We start from the raw sequence: 20553 nt of genomic DNA, 5'->3' as shown, positions 1-20553 counted from the left end.
TTTATTCATAAGAATAGAATATTAGTTGAATAAAGTTAATTTATTATAATATAAATTATAGTTTGATTCACGAAAACAATAACATAACCAAACTTTTAGACTGATAAATAGACTTACTTATTCTTACCTGAAGTATGTGTCTAATCTTCTTCCATTAAATCAGGATCAATGTCAGAATCGTCAAAAATACTATCTACACCAATAAAACTATCTTCATCTAATACATCACTGATCGCAACGTCGTTCAAGCTGCGAGAAGCCATGATTGCGACATCGACTGCCGGCTGCAACGAACGTCACGTCAGCGGCACGTAAACAACGCGACCGAAGTTGCTTTGTCATTAACCTCATACGATACATCTGACGCTTTCTAGCGGTGAATTGTGTTACTAAAAACCTAAATAACATTGTAGAGTAGGCAAAACCCGTTTAAATACGGACAATGTAATATAATACCAATTGAAATGACAACCACGTAAAACTACGGGATTAGCATTCTTCGGAAGTTTCGCCGTTCCGTAAAATTACGGGATTAGCACTCTAAGTGTTAATAGCATGTCAATTGGCACGCAGAACTTTTGTACTGTAAATATGTTTTGTAAATTATTAACCCAAATTCAATACATTGTAAATAGCAATATTTGTACTCAAAAGAAATAAATGTTGGTATTAAACTATTTGTTTCATTTCAAAACATCTGGACTGAATTTCTGTCTAAGAGCAGCGATGATGGGAAGGTCGAAATTATCAGAATTAGATTAGATAAAAATACCAGTATTCCAAACATTATCAAATTCCGGGTATTTATAAATGAATATCGGGGTTTAACACTCTGTAGTTTTGTTTACATGTAACCTAAAATTATAATTCATACATCAAATCAAAGAGCAACTCAAACAGTTTTTGTTGTCTCATGTGTGCTTGCAGACGCAATGTTTCTTCCGCGATCCGTTAGAGAGCGCTGGTAGCAAAAGTTTTTTCGTTTTTATTTTGTTTAACTTGTTTATGTTTGAAACGAGTACCAATTAAACATAATCCTAGTTTATTTTGAAGTATTTTGATTTTATAAATTTAAACGTTTGCTAATATGTGTCAAAATGTATTTGTATAGTAAGTGCTTTGTCGTTTGCTGCGTTAGAACTTTTAACTCCTTATACTTGTGATTTTGAACTATTATTGTTTTATCATCAGCAAGTATGGAAGGTATCATTTATGAAATTAGTATAGAGAACTAGATTAAAGACTGGCCCTTGTGGAACTCCTCTTTTTACCAATTGAGGTATTGGTAGACTTCGACTGGTGTGTACAGTAAAACGTTTTAACACTTCCACTTCGACCAACTTTAGTTATTATTCAATTTCTTAAAAAAAAAATTCTTTAAACGGTAAAGTAGTATGTTGTGGAATTATAACTTATGAAGTTATAAGTTTATAGGGGTTTTGCTGACATTTTTCCAGTTATTTGGCATTAACAGTGTGCAAGTTTCATGTAATATGTAGTTATACTAAAACTGATATTATAAATAGAATTCTCACTATTATACCGGTGTTTGTAAATGAATATCGTGGTTTTAACACTTTGTAGTTTTGTATACATATAACTTAATATTATAATATTGAGACATCAAATCAAAGAGCGACTCAAACAGTTTTTTGTTGTCACCTGTGCGCATGCAGACGCGATGTTTCCTCCGCCATCTGATAGAAAGCGCTAGTCGCAAAACTGGCGATTCGTGAACAGCAACAGTAGGCTTTTGTGTTCTGCAGTTCGCAAAGACGGAATCTGCAGAAACTGTGGAACGTGCGTTCCGTATAAAGTTTGGTTGTAATCCTCCAAGTGATGATAACATCCGAACATCTCACGACAAACGGTTAGTTAGAGACTTTCAAGAGCAGCAAACAGAAATCAGTTCGGAAGGCTAGTCGTGAATAATTAACAATTCCAGTGTCGACTGTTTTGGAAAGTTTTGCGGAAACACTTACAACTACGTCCTTGTGGTTTGCAGTTGTTTCCTCTAAAGCCTGCAGAATGTGTTTTACGTGCCAATTTCGAAAACGAAATGTTTTTGCTCGTCGATGAAGATTTTTCGGATCATGTTGTTTTCAGTGACGAATCAACATACCAATGTGCGGCGTATCTGGGTCTTAGAAAATTCTCACACATTTTTGGTGCAATAACTTATATTTCTCAAAGAAAATCAACCTTGTTGAATTAAATTACTTATTGGCTTAGATTTAAAAGAACACCGAATAACGTTGCTAAAAAAGGTCGTGTCTATTTTTGCTGAATAACAACACAAATGTACGTGACAGTAGCTCGAATTTCTCAAACCAACATTTTTAATTGAATTAATTTAATTACAAGACAAGATCGCACTGTCATTCTGAAATTAACAGTTCAATTTGAACAGCCAACAGCAGATTACCTCTCGTTTGAGTTTCACTCCATAGTGGCTGACAAGCTTGCACAACAATGACAACGCCAGGTGTCTACTGAGCATTATAGCCGTGACTTGTAGCGGGACGATGACAAGCACTCTGCTTGTAGTGTTAGTGATACCAGAGCCTGCACACTGACAACATGTCTTTAGAACAGGTAATGTACTTAATTAACTGTAGTCAATTGGTTTATTACAAATTTTATTTTCATTAAAAACAGCCCAAGTTAATGAAGTGTTTGAACGAATTACAAGCATTTTAATCTCTATCAATAATTCTGGCTTTTTTTAAACACAGATAAAATATAATGAATTTCAAACTTCTGGAATTGTAAACAAACTGATGTTAACGCAATTGTTACATTAAATGATGTTTAAAATTATTAATTACTACTTGTAGTAAAATTCAAATTGATCAAAGACTTGACGAGGTATTTATAATAACTATTATAGTATAATTGAAGATATAAATAAGACAATAAGTAAACAGAGTAAACAATTTAAAGTACTGAAAAAACTCCATTTCAATAAAGCATTAATTCTCCTTTCTTTTTGGCTGAAGTTATTGTTCAGCTTTGTCATTAATACTAATAAAACTGTATTATTGTTCTATCGTGTATATATACCAATATAATAAATGAATTATAATTGTATAAATACACACACACACGTACCTATAATTAATTTTTATAAGTTGTGAAAATACTCAACCACATACGATTTCAAACATTCTTCAAATCTATAAAATGTAGGGACTATTATTATAAGTGACTTCCATTGTATATCAAAACAAACCAAAGTTATTCATTCAACAAGTAAAAAATATAAGGGAAAACGATTTACTTCAATACAATTACAATATGGTGTTCCCCAGGGCTGAACTCTTAGTGATGTTTTGTTTTTAATGGAACTTAATACAAAATGCCCGTAGTCTTCCACTGTATCGTATATTAATAGTAGATTGGTATAAGAGACTCAAGGTATTCACCTAACCAAACGTTGGCAGTAAAAGGGTGAAAGTTAGAAATCTAAGGCAATCAACCTAGAGCGGTTTATTGTCTTAGTGAAGCGATACATTAGGCTTACAGTATCAAAACACTATCGGAATGATATTCAAATGTATTTTTTTACTTTATTGATTTAGTGAAGACTATTTTTCTCTGATTATCTTGTTTCGAGGTATAATTAAATAACATTAATGCTATGATGAAACCATGATCGATTAATTAGGTATGCCTAGTTCAAACATTACTTGTTGTATCTCAAACAAGTTGGATTGCTGTTTTACAAACTTTATTTTATTATTCAGTTCTTGGAAAGGTTCTATTTCTTTCATCTTTCCATAGTTAGTCTACTGTTGTATAATCACTAATAAACCAGAGTAAATGGTATACAATAACTACATTAAGAATATACGTATATCCCTCTCTTGTCATATGGCATTAGTACATGAAATTTGGCAAAAGTGAGGTAGGAGTTTATTTGTGAATAAAGAAAGAATGTATTAAAAGAACCGACAAAATGATATTAATAAACCTTTATATGAATACTAACGATATCGTGTTCATCTTCAGATTGTTAATCAACGTCGTTGAATAATTTCTTACATTGTAGAGAGAAACGTTTAATTCCGTATAAAAGTAAACTATAAAGTCTAGCTCTGCTTTTTACTTATACGTTTTATTGACTATTTTGTATGTAGTAATATCGTACCAAACAGGACCTAAAAAAGTCACATTTCGTTCAAAATGACCCTTTCTTGTAACATTGAAATATGGTCTTCCTCGTGGTTCAGTTCTTGGTCCTTTTTATTTTATATTGTAATTCATTCATGTAATTCGTACTCGACGTTCATAGTCTGGTAGCAGTACGGGTGTTAAGACTAATGTTATGTTGTATTCAAAATACGACATTTCATATTATCAAAACTTTACACCTTAAAACCACTAATTAAATTTAGTAGGAACCTTCCATCGCAACAAAAGTAAATGTTTAAAAAATGTCTGGTCTTTGAATAAATTAAAACGCAGCACAAAGATGAATACTTACTGTTGTTAAGGCCAAGGTGGAATTTTGTTATTAAATAAAATATTTTATACAGTGGATAGTTTATAAAATGTAGGTTAATATTTAATCTTTTGAATTATATTGCAAAGCTGGTAATTTCAAAAGTTGAAGAACGTGAAATAAAAGGTTACTTATGTGTCATGTTAGTAATTCACCTGAGGTAGAGATAAGATTGCAGATCTCGAAACGTAGTGTTACTGATTTTTTTGTATCACTGAACGATGGAAAATGTTTTGAAAATCCTGTTCAGAAAATATTAATCATAAACGCAACTAACTTATTCAAATCTGCCTTGCCAGCGAAGTAATGAAATTATAGCATCGAATACATAATAATATAAGAAATGGAATTTGTCCAGCTCCTCGAGATGTACAGATGTACTCATGTACAGAGTGTTAAAAACTTTTTGAGAATATTTTGAGATATAGCTCAATGATTGAAAATAAACAAAATAGTTCCTATGGCTACGGAGTATTTAGCTTCGTTTAAGGTATGTACATATGTATTTTTAATTTAACAATTCATAACTCATAAACGAGTTAATAAGTCAACGCGTTGTAATTTTCCTTGTTTTTATGTCTTAAACTGGTACTTTTCATTAAAACTAAAAGGTCTTTAGTTGATAGTCTCAAAATGGCGGCTTTTAAAAAGTTTTAATTTTTATTAAAACTGACGAAAATAGGAAAAAGTTTTCATGATACATAAAAGCTTGCAAAAAGAAAAACACATTTTAATATCTCATTTGTTTCTAACGGTTGATACAACAACGGAGTGTTTACTATTCTCGCGCAAAATAATTCAGTCAAAAAAGTTATTTGTACTCAAGAACGTAGGCAGGAAAACGTTTTGGGGGGTCAAGGCAACTGATATTTTTCCATAATGGACAGAAAGTAAGGTCCCATTTTTGTTCCTTACAAAGTTTTGACCCGTTGAGAACGATCTGAAAGTACGTGTCAGTAATACCGAATGATTTAAAAAATAATAATCGTTTACTAAAAAAGTAATTGAAACAATTGAAAATGTGGGGGGGGGTCCGGACCCCTTGGACCCCCTCGCTGACTACGTCCTTGTTTGTACTATGGAATTTAAAACCATACTCAAATTATAATTCTAGAGTTTGTTCTCAACACAGGAATGGGAATTGCACTGTTTCTGTATCATAATGTTTTTTATTGCAATTTTAGACAGACATAACCGGTTTGTTGGATTTTAACCACATCCCAAAAAAAGCTCCAACATTTTTTAAACACCCTGTATATACTACACCACTAGTCAATACAGGGTCAAGAAACCACGTGACACCTGCATTGTTACTGCGCTGTTACTGTAGGACATTGACCTCGTAACAATCACTTACAACGGGTGTCTCATCCTCTTTACTGATCAAGCAAACTGTCTTCAACAAGCAAACAATTATTTCAGGGTGTGTTTACAAGCAAACAAAACAATCCCTTTTCTTTTATTTCTTAAAAAAAACTTAAAATGTGGGACACCCAGTATGTTAACAATTGCACAAGACGAATTGTACATCAAATTAAAGGAATTTGTTGGTAAAACACAGCTCTGGTAACCGGACATCAAAAGATGCATGAAAATGAGAGTAGTTAACAGTTAAAAAAAATTATTTAAATAAATGTAAGTTAAATTACAACATGAAAATAAAAACCATTAAATATGCCTTCAGAATCTCTTGTGTTTTGATAGTTAATAAAACAAAGAAACTCTGCCATAAAACTATACCATAAATACAAATTACTAAATTAACATTGTTCAAAAACTGCAGAAAAGGTTTTGGGTATTTCCATGAAACAGACTTCAACCAACAGCTTTTGCCTCTGTTTGAAGTTTATTTTTGACGATGGAAGGATTGTAAAGGAAACAGGATTTTTTCCTGACATTTGCCATCGTTTAGTGAAACAAAAAATCAGTAACACTACGTTTCGAGATCTGCAATCTGATCTCTTCTTCAGGTAAATAACTAACCTAACACATAATTACAAACTAGGTTAAAATAAACAAATCAAATCAGAGCGTTGTGACACGCGTAAGTCAGGAATCACAACCACCATGTTGTGTGTCAACTTCGCTAACTCTAAAACATGCACTTAATAAAAAAAACTAAACACAACACTAATTATTAGATCTCACAGATCTCGAAACGTAGTGTTACTTATTTTTTTATCATTGAACGATGGCAAATGTTCTAAAATCCTGTTTCCTTCACAATCCTTCCATTGTCGAAAACAAACTTCAAACAAAGAAAATGAATTACCTTCAAACATATATGTAAATTCTTTGAAATTCGTAAATATAAGTATAGTAATAGAAAGGCTCTAAAAATTTTTTTCACCTCTTTTTACCTGTTAGTATCTATCCGTAGACCCCTCGCCGCTTTTCAGAACAAGTTTTTTGCTAGTTACATATGGTATTTTTCTGTGTTCCAGACCAAATGTTTATCGGTCCAAATTCACTTTACGTTATATAGAAAAATGTATAAGAATGTAATGTATTTATATACACATTTCTAACACACATGTGAAATATTCACTACAGAGAAATATATTTTATGAGAATTCCATTCCTAAATTTCATTCACTACAAATTTCAAATCAATATCCAGCATTCACATCACAAAGTTGGACCGCAACGTTATAAGAGAAAATGCTTGATTCTGCTCTGAATCTATAAGTCAATTTTCCTGTAATCTTCGCCTTGTGCTGCAGAGGTTCCTGGAAGCCGTAGAGAAGGTGAAGACTCTGACTCAGCGACCTACGGATGAGGAGCTACTCGAGTTGTACGCCCTGTTCAAGCAGGGAAACTTTGGGGATAACAATACTGGTAAGGATAACTAAGGAGCTCAATCCAGGATCTCATCCAGAACACAAAGCTCAAATCTTCACATTATATTTTGATAGCAGAGCCGGCGTGATTTAAGAACAACGTTCTGGTTTGATGATGTTTTTGTGTTTTAGAGTTCATTGAAGGAATGATTTAAGTATTGCGAGGACTCTACCAATTATGGTGCTTTTAAGCAATTTTTTAAGTTTTGTGCGAATTAATTTCCGTTTTTAAAGTTGCACGTCATTTATAAAATAAGATACAACTTTATTTTACTAAGTTGCATGTTTGAAAATATAGGTTTTACCCGCTACATGCTTGCTAGAGTCTAGAAAAATATGCCTAAGAAAGTTCTTAGCATCCAAATATGTTTTAGAAATTAACTTTGTTTCAACTTTTGTGTAGGAACACAAAATAAAATCTCTTTAAAAGTCCGAGGTCGTACAACATCTAGTAGGTGCCTAGGTTTAATCTGGTTTTACAAACAGTTTAGAACATTAGATTTATTCTAAACTTATAATCTTAACTGTACTTGTTTGACGGAGCTGTCCACTAATTTTTATTTTTGACTTCAAGAGTACATTTGGGTTCTGATAGATTGTTTTATACTGCACATTGGTACATTTCAAAATATGTAATTTGCTTGGTTATTGTAGACGTAATTTTTAGATCAGTGTTTTAGTTCCTAAACTGGTTTGGATTTTTAGATTTTGAGGGTATTTATCAGCTCTTGCAGGCACGTTCGTAACATCTCATTTTGTCCTTCGGATTCACTAACTCGAGAGCTTCTGTGTCATCGGTGACAAACTCACCGACTGCTGACATTTGCAATTCTAATCGTGTCATTGTCATTGGGTGATTAGACTTGCATCGTAGTTACTAATCAAGATTTCAGACTCGGGGTAGACATTGTATCACAAAGTAGAATTGTTACTTGTCGTAACACTCTGTATATTGTGCCCTTATTGATAGCAATAACTAAAATAACTTATTCTTTTAACGCTACTTCTATTGGAGATTGGAAGCCATCATATCATGGCCATCATTTGTCTATTGGTGCTGGGTACTGAAGTTAGGCCATTCTCTTAAAGTATCCATCCAAGGTACTCTTCCTCTTCCTTTAAGTCTGTTTCTCCTAATTTTGAACTGAATTTAGAAGTTTAGAGTTATTCTTTTATGATATGGCTAAAATTTTAACTTTGATTCTCTTAATTGGTTTTATAAACTTACATGTGGTGTACAACATGTGGTCGTTTATTATACTGTCAATCCATGGTATTCTCAATATTCTTCGGTAAAACCACATTTGAAAAACTTACTTCATTATTGGAGTCTAGGACTCCAAATATATTATATTTACATAATTATTAAAATGGTTATTCTATAACTTTATAACTGTAAGCTGGACATTTGCTAATCATGATGTACATTTTAGTTCCTAAAAAAAGTGAGCGGTATTTAAAAAATTCTGTAATATTTTTATTTTGGGTGATAAGTTTATAAAAATTAGTGTAAACGTTTAAAATAACTTTAAAACAATAATAAACCTTTAAAGGCTTTTGTAGTTTACTATTTGCACAATGTACATTTCGGATTCGATGAATTCACCTTCAGTTACTTGTAAATGTGCATTGCACGAATAAAAAAGTACAAAAGTGTTCAAAGTTGTTACGTATATCAAACATTTTACGAGGCACATTTCTAATAAAATTGGACCATAGGCAAATGTTCAGTTTGGTCATCCGCTTGTGGTAATAATGTGTATAAAATTTACAATATATTTGTTTTAATGAAGATTAAAATATAGAACCTCTTCACTTAGAAATACACCCCTGAATTCAATTTAAACTTGTAAACGATGTTGAATTAACGCGTTTAGATATTTTAATTGCACTTTGTTTTATTTCCACGAGGCTACATATAAATAAATGTACAAAATCAATGTGAAAACAATCTCTAATTTTTTCTAACTCTAAATTTAAAAGACTAGCACCAACGAACTTAAAGTTTATGTCAGACAGAATGTTACATATTGGTAATATGTTGTATATTTTATATAGTACATATCTATATTGATATGAATGTGGCAGTGTACCAGTATTGTAATGGCACACAGCTCCACGTAAGATAGATTTAATGCTTGGAAGAATACATTGTGTTGTGAACATGTGCTGTATTATTTAAATCCTATTAAATCCTAATTAATAAGTTTTTTTTTTTTTTTTTTTTTTTTTTTTTTTTTTTTTTTTACTTTAATTTATTTACAATCTGTTTATATACAACAAACAATAAGTAAATTTGATGATAAATCTTAAGGACATGGTTAATCAAAGTTCATCAACCTTAATTAACATAAACATTTAAGAGATTGTTCATCTTTAAAATCGATCAGCCAAGCTTAAGAAATCATGTCTTTTTAGCCGAAATTGATGGTCACTGTTGTCCCAGCAGATTAATAGCCAAGTAGTTAGGATGAGAGTTTAATTTGTTTTTGATACTTGATGCAGAACTTTGGAATTTCTTCAGTAACAAAAGGGATATTCGTGTCTCTGTGAAATGACTTCATTACGAACATACCATGGGGCCTGTAATATCTTTCGGAGAACTTTAGATTGGAAACGCTGTATAATTTCAATATTTGATGTAGAAGCAACTCCCCACAGTTGAATTCCGTACGTCCAGATGGGCTTTAGAAAAAACAGTCTTGTACAACAACAGTTTGCTTTCTATTGATAAATGGGATTTGTTCCCAAAAGCCAATTTAGTTTTGAAAATTTTGAATTTAATTGGAGCCTTTTGTTCCATATGTGTGGTTTCCAAGTCAGCTTCCTATCGAGATGTACACCCAGATACTTAGCTTCATTTCTTTGAGGAATTTGAATGTTGTTTAAAAACACTGGTGGGACAGGTGTCATGTTTCAACGTAAATGTGACGTGAACAGATTTAGTTTCATTCACTTTAATTCTCCAAGTTTTAAGCCAAACTGTGATAGAATTTAAGTTAGTTTGTAGAATTTGTGATGCTATAACATGGTTGGAGTGGGATGCCAGTACGGCAGTGTCATCGGCGAATGTTGCTGTCAAAGAATTTTGATTAGTTGGAATGTCTGCAGTGAAAATTAAGTACAGCACTGGTCCTAGTACACTTCCCTGAGGTACACCAGAGTTTATTTCATTCAGATCTGAAAGACAATCATCAAACTTGATTTGAAAATACCTTCGTTCTAAATAAGATTTTATAATGTTGTAAACAGTGTGAGGTAGATGACTTTTTATTTTAAATAGAAGCCCTTCATGCCACACTTTGTCAAAGGCTTGACTCACATCGAGAAATGCTGCAGAACAAAATTTTCTTGATTCTAAATCTTGCCTTATTATATTAGCTACTCTATGGACTTGTTCGATAGTGGAGTGGTGCACTCTGAAACCAAACTGATGAATTGGGAATTAAATTGCATTCAGTTATAAAAACCTGAAGGTCGTTTTTAAAAAAAATAACTTTTCGAATAATTTAGAAGGTATAGGTAGTAGACTGATTGGCCTGTAGGACATTACTTCGTTTTTGAGGTTTTCCTGGCTTAGGAACAACAATAACTTGAGCCACCTTCCATTGTGATGGGAAGTATTCAAGCCTCAAAATAGCATTAAATACGAAGGTAAGAAAGAGTATGGCTTTCCTAGGAAGCTCTTGTAGTATCTTACCTGTTATTAACTCATAACCAGGGGCCTTTTTGGGATTAAGATTTTTAATCTCATCATATATTTCAGATGGTTTAAAGGAGCCAATAGGTAGTGAGAGTTGGTTAGGTGAATCAAGAAACTCCTTTACAACATGTCTATTATCAAAGTTGTTATCTACAGGGTATGGTTTGAAAACATTACTAAAATATGCAGCAAACAAATCAGTTTTTCTCTCTCTGTTACTTTTCGCCCAAGAACCATCTGGTTTAGATATTGGAGGAATGGGCACTTGCGGTTTCTTTGTGCTTTTTGTTACTTTCCATAAAGAATAGTCTGTTGCTTCAGTTGGGAGAGATTTGAAGTGAATTCTTGAAACCATACGTTTTTTAAGTTTTTTAAGCAAAATCTTTAACTGTCTTGATGCTCTGTTAAACATTGTTTTATCTCTTACATTTCTAGAATTTTGCCATATTCTTCGTAAGCGACGTTTTTGAGCAATGTGCTGCTTAATATATATTGGGTAATTGATATTGCCACACGTTGTATTATTAAGTTCAGGCCGTTGCACTCCAAGCAGATTCTGAACAGTATAATTAAAAATTTCCACAGCGTTGTCTATTTCCTCTCTTGTTTTAAGTGATATATTAAGACTTAAACTGTCATTTAACGTTTCACGAAACTTCACCCAGTTTGTGCCTTTATTCGATAAGGACGTTGCCTTTTCTTTCAATACAAAATGATGAAACTTATTGATAGGATGACCGGAGAGTGATCGGACGACAAATCAAGAGATGAAACAGCCTCCATATAGTTAGGAGAAATACCTCCCGTAACAAAGAAATCAAGAAGATCTGGAATTTTGTTGGGATCTGAAGGCCAATAGGTTGGTTCCCCTGTAGATACGTAACTCAAGTGATTGTCCATTCATGCAATTTAACAAATTTCTACCTCTAGGGTTAATCAACCTTGAACCCCACATGACATGTTTGGCATTAAAGTCACCACCTGCTACAAAACGAGGCCCTAAAGTTTCGAAAAAAATTCGTTGAATTGAAGTTTGGTAATATTGTGCCTCGGGGGACAGTAAACACCAGAAAATGTAAGTGGTCCCATCCAGTCCTCAACCACTATGCTTGTAGCTTGAATATGATCTTCTTGAAATCTAGGTAATTCATAATGTTTTATTTGTTTTCTGATTAGCACAGCGCTACCTCCATGCGCCGTATTGTCAGAGTGGTTTGTAGAATAAAAAGTAAAATTTGGGATTTTGAAAAAATTTAAGTTTGTAAAGTGGGTCTCAGAAATTAACATAATATCTATTTTGTGTATTGAAATAAAAAGTTGAATATCTTGGCCATGTCGGGCCAAGCCATTGGCATTCCAGAGTCCAATCCTATAAAAATCTATTCATTTTAGTTTTGATATGACAGTTGTCAATAGGTTAATCAATGTACCTATTTGCTGGGCTTGTTGAGACATCATCATTTCGAACTTATTTAAAAATCCATCAATTATTTGATTCAGATTGTGATTTGCTTCTACATTTGATTGACCTGATGCCACTCTTAGCATAAGATAAGGTTGGTGATACTGGTTGAGGACTGATTACCTGTTGAATTTTGAGTACGAACAGATATAGGTCTATCTACTTCTCGATCTTGCACTGGAGGAGGAGTGTCTTTTTTTAACGCTGGTCTTAGAGGTGGAAAAGCCTTTTTCTTAATATCTTTGTAAATAGAGCAACCTTTATAGTTGGCTGGGTGCTCACCACCACATAATACACATTTGGAGGAACATTTACAGATTTATTACAGCTGCTAGTATCATGATCTGAGCCGCATTTTACACAGCGGTTTTGGTAACCAGCAGTAAGCCTTTGTGTGCCCATATCTTTGACACTTTTTGCACTGCACCACATCATTACGTTTGTAAGGGGGCTCAAGTACAATTTTGGCATTTAGTAGGAATTCAATTTTAAAAATTTCTTTGTTGTTTGATGCTGGCTCTAAGTCTACAAAAAAAATTGACAGTGGATCTTTAGATTTGCTACTTCTAAGGTTCGACACATTCCTAACTTTGTGGTTATAAGCTTCTATAGCTGTTTTAATTTCCTGGGGTTCCGTAGAGAAGTGCATATTCTTAAGCACTACTCTATAAGCTCTGTCACCCTTTATTTGGTATGTATGGAAGTTTACTTTCATGTTAGTTAAATGTTTGACTAATGCGCGGTAGGCTTCAATAGTATCAGTGTTAATTTTTTACTTTATCTCTAGCTATGCATTTAAATGAATATGACTCTTTTTTAATTACTTGTTCAATGTTTACCATCATTTTACTTATGTTGACAATGTTGGGGACAAATATAGGTGGAGGCCTCACCTTTCGTCCTACATTTGTCGTCATTCATCGTTTCTTCTTCAGAGCCTAGGTTGGCGTTACTCAGCATTTCAAATCTGTTGTGCAATTCAATAGGTCTAGCAGTTTTTTGCAACGTACTCTGTAGGTCTACAAGGTTTCTTAACATCTAAAATGTTGGCTGTTGACAAATGTCTTTTGTTTCTATAGTTGTTTCGATTTGCCACTCGTTTTTTTGATTATTGACATCGTCATTAGAAATAGTTTTTTTCCTGAAATGATGTTCATTGTTTGCTTATTAGAACAATAATTGTGATCATTAGTCATGGTATCAAAATCCAAACAGTTTGAGTTGTTTGAAGGGGCAAATTTTAAGTTGTCCATTACCTTCTCACTTGAAAAACTACTAATAGTAAACAAACACTGAAAACAATTAAAGTTAACGGGTAAGGTTAGTTGTAGGAAAAGTACTGGAAAAAAAAGGATTACGAAAAAAATCTAAACATTTTTACGTAAAATTATGAACAAAAATGTTTTAAGAACTGTTTTATATAGTTTTAACCACTAATTGGGTAAAAAAACTACATTTTAAATTAAAATAAAGGACACAACACTGAAACAGCACAGCTGGGGTTCACATACAGTAGGTAAAAATCTAATTAATAAGTAATAATTAAAATATCACCTAAGTGATATTAAACATGGTGTCAGGTGTGAATACTGTAGTAAAAGTAGTGTCGTGAAGTAATAATCGCGATAACCTTGTTTTTAAGTAATGTTAGATCATGAAAGTAGCTTGTTAACAACTTTCATAACTCCTTTTGGTAAATATAAGTACAACAAACTACCTTTTGGGTTAAGAGTAAGTCCGGAAATCTTTCAAAAATATAATGTACAAATGTTTGGTGATATTCCTAATGTAGGAATTTATTTTGATGACTTCATAATTGCAACTGAATCAGAAAAAGAACATAATGAAGTTTTAAAACATGTATTGGAAAGAGCGTTAAAAAATAATGTTAAGTTCAATGCTAAAAAATTACAGTATAAAGTAAGCAGTGTCAAATATCTTGGTATGATATTTTCTAAAGAAGGCGTAACTCCAGAGCCTGAACGTGTCAAAAGTATTGTTGCGTTAGAAGAGCCGGAAAGTAAAAAAGAATTGCAATGTGTGTTAGGTGTAACTAACTACTTATCTAAGTTTGTACATAACATGAGTCAGTTAACTGAGCCCTTAAGGCAATTGCTAAAAAAAGATGTTGATTTTTTGTGGACAAAAGATCATACAGAAGCGTTCAAAAAACTTAAGTCTAAGATTGCTGAGGCAACATCGCTTAAAATCTTTGATCCTAAGAAAGAGTGTGAAATTTTTGTTGATTCATCTAATTTTGGGATTGGAGCATGTCTCCTTCAACAAGGGTATCCGATAGCATTTGCTTCTAAAGCGTTAACCGATACAGAAATAAGGTATCCCATAATAGATAAGGAGATGGCAGCTATGTGTTTTGCCCTGTCAAAGTATCATAAATTTATTTATGGTCAAAAGGTTACTGTATATACTGATCATAAGCCTTTGGTTTCAATTGTTTCAAAAAACATGCATAAGGTTTCTAATAGGTTACAAAAGTTTAAACTTAATCTACTTAAGTATAATATTGAAGTTAAATACTTACCTGGAAAATCTAATATTTTAGCAGATTTATTGTCTAGAAAAGTTTCATGTAAAATGAATGAAAAGAATGAAAGTTATTTGAATAGTGAACTTGAAAAATCTGTTATGGTTCATAGCCTAAAAAATCAGTTAAGTATGTCTGAAAGTAAAAAACTAGAATTTAACCCATTAGTGCCCAGTGCCCACTTTTGTGGGCGCTGCATTTTAAAATACGTCACAATACACAAAAAATTTATCGAGGGAAATTTGGTGCTGGAATATGTCTGGTTGGCCACTCTGCACTCACTAAAGCACCTGGTGTACTGTAGTTGGCAGTTGTTTACAAATGACAGCTCTGTTTTGTTGTGTATTCTAACCTCAATGGATCAAAACAACTGGTAAGTAATACTATAATATTTCAAATACAATCTTATAAAATCATAATGTTATGTTTGCTTTTACTAGACTTAAACTAATATGTTTTTTATAGTTTAGCCCTTAAATTCAAATAATTGTAAGAATAATTTGTATAGTTAAAGTGAACTGCCCACTTTTGTAGGCAGTGGGCACAAGAGAGTAGGGGTATTTTTTTTCATCAATCTGCCAACATATGTTGGCACTGGGCATATATGCTGGTGGTGTGTTTTATTATTATTTAATGGTATATAACATGAATCAAACTGGTAAAATTATGATTCACTGGGTAGTAAAAATAGAGGCCTATGTAACTGTAAAAAATGTGATTCATTTATTTTTTTTTAATACGTAAAACTAAGATTGATCAGTGGGTTTTGAGTTCTTTGAATTCAAGACTATTGTTTTGCATGATATAAATTTATGGTTGATATGTAATATTTTTGCTCCTTTACAGGTTAAACGTTGAAGAAGTCACTGCCTTATTCGATGAAGTCGACTTTCTGGAGGCTGATGTTTTTATTCAACCGCCTGAAAACCCTCTATTGAGTGATGAGGATAGCGGTGACGATGGCGACCACCGACTTCACTCACTTCACAGGAAATCAACTGCGTGGAGCCGCAGAGTTAAAGGCAAAACAAGTTCACAAATGATTGTATTGTACAAGTAGATGTATGTACAGAACAAGACAAAGTTGATAACAATCTAAGCGGCGAGTCTTCATTACCTATAACTGTAATTCCGAAAGCAACTGTGTCTACATTTAAATCGGTACAATCAGACTCTTTAACAAAGACAATACATACCTACAGAAACCAAGCACTTCTCAATCTTTACAAGTGAACAATATAAATCAATCACAATACCTTCCATCTCAGTCGCTCCCAAGTTTTGAAAAGAAAAATTAAAACAAAACCGAGTTCCCACAAGTCAAATGCAAGAAACAGACAAAAAAAGATAAACAAAGAACATGGAATAATGTTGACATTCCTAATAAGCCTGAGAGGGAATTTGAAAGGCCTTCGTGGCTCGAAAAAAGATTTCACTCCAACAGAAAATGTTTGAAAAACTTTTAACTAATGAGATTATCGAACATGTTGTTGAGAGTACCAATATTTATGCCTTGCAAAGTGGTAATGAATCTTTTAATGTTTCAATAGAAGAAATGCGCATATTCATGGCAATATTGTTTCTGAGTGGATATTGTATTGTACACGGAAGAGGATGTACTGGGAATTATCTCCGGACACTCATCATGACACTGTGTCAAAAGCTATGAGCAGAAACAAGTTTGAAGAGATTCTTCGATATTTTCATGTCTGTGATAATGCAAATTTAGATGTCTCAGATAAATTTGCCAAAAATACGTCCTTTGTGGAATATGTTGAATGAACGATGGCTTCAAGCTTACCCTGGCGATGCAAATATAAGCATCGACGAATCAATGGTTCCATACTTTGGACGACATGGTGCTAAACAGCATATACACGGGAAACCTATACGGTTTGGGTACAAAGTTTGTGTGTGTATGTTACCCGCCTGGGGTATTTGATTCAGGCTGAACCATACCAAGGTAAGAAAACAGGTAACACCATCCCTGAAATTGGAGTGGGTGGTTCAGTTGTAATAGATATCCTTAGTGAGCTGCCTCAAAACAAGACATACAGTATTTATATGGATAACTTTTTTACCTCTTTAAAACTACTAGATTATTTGTCAGAAAAGGGGCACGATGCTACAGGCACAATAAAGGCTAACCGAGTTGAAAATGTCCCACTCAAGGAAGCAACTGTTTTGAAAAAAGGAATCACGAGGTTCATACGATCAACTTACTGAACAAAAAACAGGTATCACCTTGGTAAGGTATAATGACAACAATGTTGTAACTGTTGCTTCAACAAGATGTGGCGTACAGCCCATGGGTAAGGCCAAGAGATGGTGTCGTGTGGCTAAGCGTCAAGTTGATGTTCAACAGCCTGCCTGTATCATAAATTACAACACTTACATGGGTGGGGTTGATCAACTTGACCAGAATATATCAACCTATAGAATTGGCATTAGAAATCGGAAAAATGGTATTGGGCACTTCTAGCGTACCTTTTAAATGCTACAATGAATAAATGCTTGGCAATTATACAGGCTCACCCCAAAAGGAAGAGAAAGATCCCAAAGACCTACTGTCCTTTATAAGACATATTGTGCAGACATACTTCCAGAAATATACCCCACAACGTCAGAGAGCTTCCCGTGTGTCTGTCACTGGAAAAGAACGGGTTGAAGAAAGTTGTGCGGCTTTCCAACAGTCTTCATGTCCTGGAAACTAACCCGACACAAATACGATGTGGCCTCTGTAGAAAGAACACATGGAAAAAGTGTAAACAGTGTCTTGTTGGATGTCATATAAAATGCTTTGAAAACTTTCACTCCTGAAACTTGACAACATGTATGTAAATAGTCCTGCCATTTGTAACATTTTTTAATTTTTCTTAATCCTTAATGGTTTTTATATATTTTGTAATAAAATAAACAGAATATATGATACAATTGTAGTGGTTATTTACCTAACCTAAACCACTAACTCTGTATTTTTTAACAATTGCTTAATAACTTTGACCCTAACCCCATGTATGCCCAGTGCCCACATTTGTTGGCACCTCATAATATAGCATTTAAGTATATACTGAGCCTAATACACATATATTTGGTGTTTATAGGACTAATTTGTTACAATATTAAAGAAAAATCTAAATCTGAGAAAAAAAAAAGTTCCTGGGCACTAATGGGTTTAAAAGTGCTACTGAGAATGATAGTGTTTTGAAAGTTATTGTTAAATACATACATGAAGGATGGCCTTCATAGAAAAGTATGAGTAATGAAATGAAAACTTATCATAAAGTTAAAGATGAAATATCATATGAAGATGGTTTGTTATTTTTTCGCAACAAAATCATCGTTCCTTCTGTTTTGCGACAAAGTATGCTAAATTTAGTACATGAATCTCACCTTGGTGTAGTTAAATGTAAAGCCAGAGCAAGGCAAATTCTATATTGGCCTAACATAAACGGAGACATTGAAAACCTAGTTTTGAGCTGTCAGATATGTGAAAAATATAGGTTTGCAAACGTAAAAGAACCATTTATGTCTCACGAAACGGCTAGTAGGCCGTGGCAATTTGTATATAGTGACATACTAGAGTATGGTGGTCAAAATTATTTGGTAGTTACTGATGCTTATTCTAACTGGGTAGAATTGAGAAAATTGTATGATAAGTCAGCCAACAGTGTTATTAGAGTTTTGAAAAATATTTTTTCTCAGTTTGGTGTGCCAGAACGCTTTGTTTCAGACAATGCTCCCTATAGTTCTCAAGTGTTCAAATCTTTTGCCAATGAGTACAATTTCATAACTGTGACAAGTAGTCCATTTTATCCTAGAAGTAACGGTAGATCAGAAAAAGCTGTTAGTTGCAATATGCAAAAATCTTTTGAGACGGGCCAAGGATAGTGGTAAGGATATTGAGTTGTTACTTTTAGATTACAGAAATACTGCTCTTAGTAATGTGAATGTCAGTCCTGCACAATTGTTTTTGAATAGAGTGTTAAAGTCAAAATTGCCTGTAAATACTAATGACCTCAAGCCTAAAATAGTTAATGTCAACAGAAGTAGCCTAAATGAAATATCTAAAAAATATTATGACAAAACATCAAAGTCACTTGGTAGTTTTGAGAAAGGTGATAATGTTTTGATTCAAAAAGGTAAAGAGTGGATAGGTGGTAAAGTAATTGAAAAGTTAAGCTTTCCCCCACGAAGCTATGTAGTTGAAGATAAATATGGGCAAGTGTATCGTAGAAATAGAATAATGTTGAGAAAATGTTATTATGAAGTTGGTAAAAATAATTATTATGATTTAACTGTAGAAAATGATGTGGGTAGGCCAAATGATAACAATATAGAAAATGTTGTTGAAAGACCTAATGTTGTTCCTGATAGGCCAGTGCAAAACCAAACAACTATATGTGGTCGGGCTATCAGAAAGCCTGCTCATTTGAATGACTTTGTTTAGAGATAACTTTTGTTTGAAAGTTTTTGGTAACATCCATTTTCATATATTAACTTTAAACTGTTTGTGTTGTTTTATAATTCTTATTAAAAAAAAGGATGTTACATATTGGTAATATGTTGTATATTTTATATAGTACATATCTATATTGATATGAATGTGGCAGTGTACCAGTATTGTAATGGCACACAGCTCCACTTAAGATAGATTTAAGAAGATGCTTGGAAGAATGCATTGTGTTGTGAACATGTGCCGTATTATTTAAATCCTATTAAATCCTAATTAATAAGTAATAATTAAAATATCACCTAAGTTATATTAAACACAGAAGTCCAGCATTTCCAAATCCCAAGACCATTTCACTTCCAAACACTTACCAATAAAACACATGTTCACAAATAGGTTATGCTCGTGTATGTAAAGCAAAGAGAATAAACAATAATAGTAACAGATTGTTTTGTTCCATAGACAAACCCGGCATGTTTGATGTCAAAGGAAAATACAAATGGGAGTTCTGGATGAAGAAGAAAGGAATGACGAAGGAAGAAGCTCAAGAAGAATATATTAAATTTGTTGAGACATTATTAGAAAAGTATGCTTAAAAATAAACTTTCATAAACTTTGTAAATAGTTTATTTTTGAACCTGAGGTTTTATCACAACCTTTTAAAATATATGTATCGCTTTGGAACGAAGCGTTTGAAATATGTAGTTCACTTTGAGTTTTAAATTAGAGTTTAACTTATCTTCCTTTAGTCGCACAATTGTTTTAATCGTGAGGAAGAATTTGGTGTAATGTAAGATTGGAATCAGTGTTTTTAAAACTGTGTATTTTTTAACTAAGTTATTCAATGTTGATTATGTAAAAGTATAAATAAAGTAATAAGTTTATTTCAAATATCATTTTGAAATATGGCAACTAAAGAGTCAAAAAGGGTACGAAAATAGCAAATTTAATAATTAGCATTATGCTAAAATAGATACACTTCCTGCGATTTGGCTTGTCTTTGCTGTGGCTATTGATGACGTTGCAAAATTCACATGGATCTAACC

General features: G+C 33.0%; 1 protein-coding gene across 1 annotated transcript; it reads left to right on the top strand.

The window, feature by feature from the left end:
* Window positions 1-1783: 1783 nt before the first annotated feature.
* Window positions 1784-20129, top strand: LOC124366393 (acyl-CoA-binding protein homolog). Its single transcript, XM_046822914.1, has 3 exons — window positions 1784-2595; window positions 7228-7342; window positions 19970-20129. Exons 1-3 carry the CDS (start codon window positions 2581-2583, stop codon window positions 20101-20103), a joined length of 264 nt encoding a protein of 87 aa, XP_046678870.1. The 5' UTR covers window positions 1784-2580; the 3' UTR covers window positions 20104-20129.
* The last annotated feature ends 424 nt before the right edge of the window (window positions 20130-20553 follow it).

This window comes from Homalodisca vitripennis, chromosome 7, assembly GCF_021130785.1.
Source record: "Homalodisca vitripennis isolate AUS2020 chromosome 7, UT_GWSS_2.1, whole genome shotgun sequence".
In the NCBI taxonomy this organism is placed as follows: Eukaryota; Metazoa; Arthropoda; class Insecta; order Hemiptera; family Cicadellidae; genus Homalodisca; species Homalodisca vitripennis.
This window is presented reverse-complemented; position numbering and strand designations above follow the sequence as displayed.